General features: G+C 42.5%; 1 protein-coding gene across 1 annotated transcript in view; it reads left to right on the top strand.

Moving 5' to 3' along the window:
• Positions 1–160: 160 nt before the first annotated feature.
• The window catches only part of BZW2 (basic leucine zipper and W2 domains 2), a 50,420-nt gene continuing 41,138 nt past the window's right edge, over positions 161–9,442 (top strand). The window contains exon 1 of the mRNA XM_069860346.1: positions 161–303. Coding sequence (XP_069716447.1) covers positions 224–303 — 80 coding nt within the window. The 5' untranslated portion in view covers positions 161–223. The remainder of the gene's footprint in view (positions 304–9,442) is intronic.

The raw sequence follows: 9,442 nt of genomic DNA, 5'->3' as shown, positions 1-9,442 counted from the left end.
CCGGCCGTTCCTCCTCTGCCGCCTTCTGCCCCAGATAAGGAAGGCGTTCTTCTGTTATCCCTCGTTTAGTAGCTGAGTAAATGGGTCGCGCTTTTCTTTCGCCTCCCTTTTGTGGCTCCCCGTCGGTTTCCCCTCCGCGCTGCCCCCCCTTTCCCCCCCGCGCAGGCGGCGGCAGTGGTGCGGCCGGGCGGGGGGGGGCGGCCGCCGCGGCGCCCGGGTGTCAATGTGTCTGTCCTTCACTCCTCCATTGTCCGCAGCCAACGCCGCCGCCGCCGCCCTCCCCTCCGCGCAAACACCCGACAGGTGCGGCGGCGGCGCTGCCCGCGGGACGGGGACGGGGGGGGAAGGATCGCGGGGTGGGGAGGAAGGATCGCGGGGGTGGGGGGAACGATCGTGGGGGGGAACGAAAGCCGGGGGGGATGATTGCGGGGGGGGGGGGAGCGGCGGGACCCGCCGCCCCGCTGGAAGTGCCCCCGTTCCCGGTCGCCTCGCGGCCTGGTCGCGGCGTTGTGTTCTCGGGTGGCTCGCTTTTTTTTTAATTATTGTTTTATTTCCCTAGGTGGGAGATTTGTTTGGGGTTTTTTGGGGTTATTTTCGGTTAAATCCGGAGAATAAAGCCCCTTCGCGTTGCGGAGAGCGGCCGCCGGTGAACGGGGAAGGGGAATGAGGCGTTCGGAGCGTTCGAACGGCGCCTTTTGTTAGCGCCGGGCTAAAATTAAACCCTCGGTGGAAAAAGGATCTTTGTGACGGGTCCAAGTTTCCAGAGCGCGGAGCCCGCGGGTCCCCGGCCGGGGAGAGGCCCGGGGGGGCGTCCTGGGGTCTGTTTGGGCGAGAGGGAAGAGCAGAACCTGGGACTCGGTGGGCACCTTTTACCTCCTTTGTCCTGCTCTTCCATGTGTATTTTTTCTATCCTTTCTTTTAAGGAACCTCTTCTTTAGCGTTACTGTTTCTTTTAAGGCGTAGCTTTATCAGCAAGATGATTTTTTTTTTTATTCTTAATACTTGCAGGTCATCTCACGGCTACTTATTTATTGAAATCTCTCTCGAATGCTGATCTTGTTCTCTGTTTTCGCGTTTGTTAGTTGCTTTACTGACAGAGACTTTGAGCAATGGTGAAGTCCTGCTGTTTGCCTCCGGGCTCAGAGAAGAGGGTGCTCTCCTTGTAACTATTCGGGTGCAAAGCCAAATTGTGGTACCATTTATTTAAACAAACCAGTGAAATTCAGTATGTTTTCCCTCCTTTTGGAAATCACAGAAATACAGGGATGTATTTTATTTGAATCAACAAGTGTAAATAACGGAGCTGCTTTGGATTTTAGGTGATAACAGATTCTCTTGACTTTTTGTTGGAAAGCAAAACCACATTGGGGGAAATGCCCTCAAGACAAAAGTGCTTTTTATATTCTGGTCCAGAAAGATACGTCTGTGAAGGGCTAACAGGAGCCTGCCGCTGGCTTAGCTGCAAAGACTGAAATTAGGGTTTAAGTACTTTTCTGTTGGTTCACTACAGGGTGTGAATTTTACCTGCTATGAACAAATTTTGTGATATTATAGTACCCTGATAATCTCTGTGGCACTATTAAATAACAAGAGCCTACAAGCCTCCTTTCATATTCCCCCAAAAATCTGTCAGGCATTCAATGTATGAAAGTGTGCATATTGCAATGTTATTTTTTTTTAATGTGAAAGTATCGATCCTTTCACTGCACCCCAGTTCCCAGGGTGAAGAGGCATATGGCAATTTTTCCTTGGCAGCTTCACTGGCGCTCACATAGTGACTTAAGGCTGCAGGAGTGCTCCATCTGTAAGGGTAGTAAAATACTTGATATTGCTTAAAAATGTTACTTGCCCTTACCTGTGGGAAGCTTCTGGATGACCTTCAGTCCAGCGGTTTGCAGATATTTCACAATCTGCAGTTTATTGTTGCGAGATGGTGGTGAAGTAATGAAGAGGCGTAGCCTCCATTTTATGTATAGAAATTGAAGCATGGAGGCAGCAAGTGATTTTTCCAAGGTGGCGTAGGGAGTCTGTGTCAGGGCATGCAACCGGGATCTGAAAATGTAGGTTCTCTACTTTTGTGTCTTACCCCTTAATGTAATTTTTTTTTTTAATCTGCTATATCTGATTAATACACATATTTAATTTGTGGGTGTTAAAGGGGAAAAGGACATATTAACCTCACTGCAAGTCAATATTGTTTAGGTTTAAAGTTGTAAGTCTTGCATATAAACAAATTCCTTATTTCCCCCTCAGGTTATACATCTGGTACTTCTGATTTGTGAAGTAGGTACAAGTGGTGACATTTTTTTTCCTCTGGTTTGCTCGTTCTAGTGTGTGCAGTTCTGCTCCTGAGAATTTATGATGGCTGCTGTAATCCGTGTATAGGTGATCCTAAACACCTCATGTTTTCTGCAGCTGTTTGAGAGCAAGGTCCCTGGGAGAAAGTAGCAGGGATTTGTTTAACTGAGTGTTAAGGATACAATATGCAATACTATAAAAAACTCTTCTTGGGTCAAGCTAGAGGAGAGTGACTGCCTTGTGCCTTGGAGAGTGAACCATGAAACTCTCTGTCTTTGGACACTGAAGAAAGGGAGATGCTGAACTGGTTTCACTGGTTTCAAGCTGTTTTCTGTCAAGTGACTAGCCTCTTATTTCTTGGAGACTTGCTTGAGTTACACCCATATGCTCTGCAGCTCTGCTAGCAGTAGCATGGATCAAAGATCCTATAGTCTCTTTCAGTGCCAGGGCTTAGCATGATCAGAAACTTGGTCTGATCCACTTTATTTTATTTAGGGAAAAATAAAATAACAGTTAAAAAATGTTCTGATATTCATATGGCTTATTCTCCTAGCTCCCATCCCGTTGGTCACAGCTAGGGACATCACTTTGTGTTGTATCACCTGTGGTGGGTTTTTTTTTTGTTTAGGTAAGCTTTGCATCTGTAGAATCCTGTGGTTATAACTTCCACAGTGGCTTGAAAAAAGGATTTCTTTTGATTTGTTTTTGAACCTGCTACTTCACAGTTTCATTTTATTCCCCACACCCAGGCCCCAGTTCCTGTTTCAAGAGATGATGAAGAGTTGTTCCTTGTTCATCCTTGATGTGAAGTCATGCCTCAACAGACTTGTATTTATCCCCACCACTGTCTTTTTGCCAAGCTGAAGTCTTAAGCCTATTTGATCATTCCTGTATAAAAGACATTTAATATGGTTCTCATGTGTGTTTTTGTAAAATGGTTTAGCCCTCTGCATGGCCCGGTCTGTGGGAGATCTCCTTCGCATGGAGCTGAACCTTTCGATCAAATCTTTGCTGAGTTTTGGTCCTGCTGTCCCCGTTCCTGATAGTTATATCCTGGCCAAAGTGAGGAGTGTCTAGTAGGGTTATTAATTTAGATTGATTCAATTTCATGCACATTCAAGGGGTTTTTTTGTTGCTAGAAATTCTGTTTTATCCCTCCAAATCTGTGAATATGTTACTTTTCCCTCCCCAGTTGACTGGCATTGACTTCCTTAAGTATTTTTATTTTATTCTAATGGGAATTTTTTGTTAGGTTTCATCTGGTTTTGGATCTCAGGACAGCCACTGGATCTTTGTTATGATCTGTCAGCATTGCTAAGTCTTGCTTTGTACCAGAAGGTAGATTATAAAAAAATCACGAATGAGTAACTGAAAGCGGCCAGGGACCGGTGAGCATGATGTACATTAAAACATAACAGGTATATCTTTGAATGACAAAGTATTCCTTTAGCCAAGGTGCTCATCTGAGACATGGATAGAGAACTCCGCCTGTTCCAGTGCTTGATAACCCTTTCGCTGAAGAACTTTTTCCTAGTGTTCAACCTGAACCTTGCCTGGTGCAGCTTGAGGCCGTTCCCTCTCATCCTGTCACTTGGGCAAAGAGACCAACACCCAGCTCTCTGTAATCTCCTTCCAGGTAGTTGTAGACAGTGATAAGGTCTCCCCTCAGTCTTCTCTAGGTCAGCCTCCTCTTCTCTAGGAGAAGACTTGAAGCATTCTCAAGCGTATGGGGCAGAAGGATGCCGAACTATCCTCCAAAAGACTGTCTGCTCCAGACTGTTGGGTAAGCAGGGTGGAGGTGAGCAGTGTTCTCCAGCGGGAAATACAGGACAGAGCAGTGCAAAAGCACCAATTTGAGACTTGGGTGTTCATGAAATGGTGTAGTCTTCCTGACAGTTTTTATTAGTCTGATTTAGTACAAGTGCTGCTGGTTTGCTCTTAGACCTGATCTGACTGAGCTGACCCAGCTTTTGTGGTTTTGCACCCAGAATATAGCCAGCATAGCAGCCATTTACAGAAGTTTCACAAGTTTGTGTGGACTGCTAAGTGCCTTTTTGAATATATGCTTTTATTTTTGTCTATGTCTTTAAATGCTAGTCATTCGTGGACAACCCACGTAATATTCCCACAGATTAATAGTGCAAAGAAGGAAATTTGAGGCACCTAGCTATAGTGATGACGAGGGTAGTGTGAGTGCCTTAGATAAAAGTGCATTTGTTCTCTCTGAGTAAAAGCCTCTTTGAAAGAGACTCGGCATGCTTTCATAACAAAACGAGGTTTGTGTACCTCTTGCTCCATTTATATACTAAACATTGGATCTGTGATTTAGGGAAAAAAGTAAATTGCAGGTTGATTTCATATTCTCTTTGTTGGTTGTTCTTGATGGTCCTGATGCAATACATCTTTTGGGTTTTTTGTATGAGACCTTAAAGGCATTATAATTTTGATTAAGAAAAATCTCAGCTTAAACAGGTTTTTTGTGCACATGAATTGCATCTAGGTAGGTACCTTATTTTTTTAAGTGTAGTAGAACAAGCAGCTTTTTGCTGTTAAAGCTTTGAATGTGTTTAGTGACTGCAGAGCAATATGTATCAGAGGACCGGCTGAGCACCTCTGTGAGGCTAAGTTCTTTCTTATTTAAGCTTTGCAAGTGGTCATGATAACTCAATTATGCATTAGCATGGCTTCTCTAAGAATTGATTCGCAGTGTTTTTTTCAGACAGGTGTTGCTAAAATAAATTCCAAACTTTGTAGATGTAAAGTAAATTGAATTACATAAAGCTGTAAAGAAAATATATCTCTGTGTAAAAGGATGTTGGAAAACTTCACAGCACGTATAGACCCTACTGCACCTTTTGGGAATTGTGAGTTAGATATTGGGAAAAATAAATCCCCCTGGGAGTGTTATGTATAAAGTAATTCCATTCTGGTACGATGCGCGCAATAAATTTCACCTGTGAATGAACTGTCATGGTTGCCTGTTAAACTGTGGATTTGATTTCTTTTTCCACGTGATCTCTTTTTGATTAAATACAAGTACTCCCCTCAACAATAGTACTACCACTACTTCTCCCTAGAGAGAAGAGAGGTCTGTGGGGTGGAATAATAATCTGCCATGACTGAAAACCCTTTTCGACTTGCCTTGTCATACTACTTAAATCTAGCTGTAGGTCTTACAAGAAACTACAAAAGTCAATGTAAGAGCTGTTCCAATTAAAAGGCAATATAAAGTCTAGTGACCAGAGGGAGGGTACAATGGTGTGGTGGCCGTATTTATGGCAGCATAGTGCTCCTCAAGCCTCTTACATGCTGTGAAGCTGAGAGCGGAATGAAGCACTTAAGTTTCAGGTTTTAAGAGCTTTGGTCTTCTGCAAAGTGTGGTTGTGTACTGCAAGCACAATAAAGGGAAATTAAGTATTTTTGACATATTGCTGGTAAACCTTCTGACTTGGCTGTGATGCGGTTGGATAGGTGCAAGTGGCAGCTCCTGTAGATGAGACTGCAAGACTAAGGGGTGCTTGATGCATACTTCCTATGCAAAGGGAAAGTCGTTAAGAGGTAAACTGGTCATGAGCTAGTATGGGAGCTGAAACCTTGGTAATCCCTGCTACACACAGTAGGAGCTTTTGTTCCTGTTGTATAGCCTTGTTCCCAGTCCATCTTTAGATATGCGTTTATAACTAAGTACATTTTAATATAGCAAAAAAATCTTCCTCACGTGTGCCATATAGAACGAATAATCTTTTGTCAAGTTATGTAATTTGGTTTGTAAATTCCCAGATGTCAGGCAAATAGTTCCAGGAAGTAAATCAGTAGTAATTCCTACCATAATAGGGACTTTGTTTGTAAGAGCTCTTTTTTTGCTATGTGTCTAAGAGCTTTTGAAATTAAAGATGTGGTTTTCCTCTAGTATTTGCATAGAGTTTTCTGTAAGAATCTTAAAACTCATTGAGTACTTCATTCATAGGCATGTTTTTGAGTCCTGTATAAGGATTTGCTCTGCAAAATCCAAGTTTTATTTCAATGTGTTGGAGAAGTTTTCTATGGAGGTTGCTTGCATTATTGCAGACTTACAGTAGCAGTCCAAGATTATTGCTTTTGGTCAGTCTCTAAGAAGGATGGATTGCCTCTGGTGAGAATTAGAATTGAGTACAGACAGGTCAGGCGAGGAAAAACACAGTCTGGGACAGAGAGGTTGGTCAGACACAGGAAGGAAGAAGCTCTTGTGATGTCTTGAATCGCAATGAGTTACAACCTTCTACAACTCCTTCATCTATTGCTGGCAGAGCAGTAAAATATAGCTTTGAGGTTGAACTTCATTGTAATAACCCTTATTTCCTGTTTTTTCTTTAAATATGTTTTCAAGCAGAAAAAGAAGTCTCTGCAGTTCAACAATTTGTAATTTGCAAGCTTAAGAGATCCTTTCATTTTAGGTTTTGTTTCCATTATGTTCCAATGACCAAGATGTTACCCATTTAGTCTTTTTAACATCCTTTCTTTTTTTTTTTGGCAATCCCAGTATAAAATAGTCAGTTCCTATTAATAACTAGTTTATTAGGTACCTTGCTACCCTAATTAGTGTTCTCAACAATTAGTTAATGAAAGTTCATATCAGTATTCTTGACCTGAAATATTAACTCTGGTTTTGTAGCATTGTCAAGAATTGAGGAAAATCTAACAACTATTGCAAACCCCCTTGTTGAGAGTCACGTTGAATATTCTTTTGGTTTAGATTTTTTAAAAACTGAGCTTGAGTTGGCACTTCTGCTACCTTTGCACTTTTTTTCTTCCATTAGCAAAGCACATTCACCCAAGGGTATTGAAGGAGCTGGCGGATGTGCTGGCCAAACCCCTTTCCATCATCTTCCAACAGTCCTGGAAGACTGGGGAAGTCCCACTGGACTGGAGGCTGGCTGATGTTGTGCCCAAGCTGGGGGTGTTTAGCCTGGAGAAGAGGAGGCTGAGGGGAGACCTCATTGCTCTCTACAACTACCTGAAAGGAGGTTGTGGAGAGGAGGGAGCTGGCCTCTTCTCCCAAGTGACAGGGGACAGGACAAGAGGGAATGGCCTCAAGCTCTGCCTGGGGTGATTTAGGCTGGACATTAGGAAAAAAATTTTCACAGAAGGGGTCATTGGTCCCTGGCAGAGGCTGCCCAGGGAGGGGGTGGAGTCACCTTCCCTGGAGGTGTTTAAGGCACGGGTGGATGAGGTGCTGAGGGACATGGTTTAGTGTTTGATAGGAATGGTTGGACTTGATGATCTGGTGGGGTCTCTTCCAACCTGGTGGTTCTATGATTCACATATGCCAAGTTTTCTAGTTTTTCAGCTCCAAGAGTGCATATCAAACTAGGCAGAGCAATGTTTGAAGTGGGATGCAAATGTGTCGGTCAGCATGGGCTTTAACAGTCAATGTATTGACTTTGGGACTTCAGCTGAATCCATGACTGAACAGATCTACATTTGGGGATTTAGCATCATTTTACTTCTTAAAATTCAAAATATTAGAAAAATATTTAATATTAGAAAAATTAGAAGAATTTTGTTGTCACCTGAGTTTTGTGATAGATGCAGTTGCTGTTAACAGGCATTTGGCATTTGAAAAGCTTCTGTTTCTATCAAAAGTACAGGACGTGTAGCAATGAATGTTATGTGCCCATTTTTCACTGAAAGGTAATGTATTTTGTAGAATCCTTTCCTGTATCCACATTCAAGAGCACTGGGTTAACTGGCATGTCTTTCTTAAGTCCTCAGAGAAACCAGCCAAGCCTTTCATTGTGTTTTCTCAGTCGAGAAAAATTCTTTAGCTGTCTCATTAATAAACCTTTTCAATTTATCACATCTTGCATCCTTGTAGGCAGTGACTTGTAGAAATCTAATATAGCGTTCATTGGCATTCTTGGTCTCTTAAATGCACGTATATACACATACACCTACAGATAGACATCCCATGGAATCTTTATTAAGTTATCTGCTGAGATTGGTTACTGATATTGGTCTTTCCAGTGCATGAACAATGATGCTGTAAACAAGAAAATCGATTTCTCTATTAATAGTGTCAAATATCATTGTGCTGAGCTGACATTGATACAGCCCAAACAACTGTAAAGCAGATGTATGATTTTTCAGCACAAGGATAGCCAGGCTGGCTGGTGTAGGGATGTATTATGCCGATTACAAAAGATAGTAAACCTGTTCTGGTTAGAAATCCCCAACTCCTGCAGTAACACTCGGCTTCAGAAACTGGATTGGGTGCGGGTGGGTGTAATGCTGAGCCTGTTCTCTCAGCGTATTTGTGCTATGATGGATTTGGAAGCTTCTTGGCCAACAGTGGAAATTGTGTGAATCATTTCAGAAAGATAAACCAACAGGTCTGCTGAATGGACTATAGAACTGAATAATATACCACTAGTAATTGTCCTATTGTTAATTTTGGCTGTATAATTAAACTCTCAGCTCTGTCCTAGATGATTTTAGGTGCCACTGAGCTGTAGGCTTTCACGCACATTGCTAGTCTGCGGGTATGAATTTCTATTGTAGAAACTGGTGGAGGAAATTTGATCTAGTTCATAAGCCCAAGAAGTGCCTAAAGCTGAAGCTGTGAAGCTGTTCGTGAGAGACTCCCTTAAGATCTCGCCCTGAGATGGGCAAACAAAATATTTTAGATAAGATATTTCCTGAAATTGTTTAGTTTTCTCCATTAATTGTGAAAAAGAGGCAAGGATCACAGGATCAGACTTGAATGTCTGTCGTCATATTTTTAAATGCACCCCATTATTGCGTTCTGACAGCTGGCTGCTTGCTCAGAAAAAGTGGATGTAGATTTTGTCTTAGCTGGTTGTCTCTTAAAATAAGCGAAAGTGAAATAGGTGAAATAACTAATAGCATCAATTTAAAATGTCAGATTTTTTGCTGAGCTGACTGACAGCTGCCTGTGGTTCCATTTCCAGTGTGTGGGCACAAAGTGCTGCTGGAACTGCTGCAGTGTAGATGGCACTGCCCACAAGTGGGATTTATTGCCTCTGTGATGGAGAGGGGTAAAATATTACATACATGCTCTGGGTAAAGCAGATGTCTCACTCAATAAGTCCTACTAGCTTTTTGTAATGTGATTATGCTGTTAGTGCATGACGCTAATACTGAAAAA

Source organism: Phaenicophaeus curvirostris, chromosome 6 (assembly GCF_032191515.1).
Source record: "Phaenicophaeus curvirostris isolate KB17595 chromosome 6, BPBGC_Pcur_1.0, whole genome shotgun sequence".
NCBI lineage: Eukaryota > Metazoa > Chordata > Aves > Cuculiformes > Cuculidae > Phaenicophaeus > Phaenicophaeus curvirostris.
This window is presented reverse-complemented; position numbering and strand designations above follow the sequence as displayed.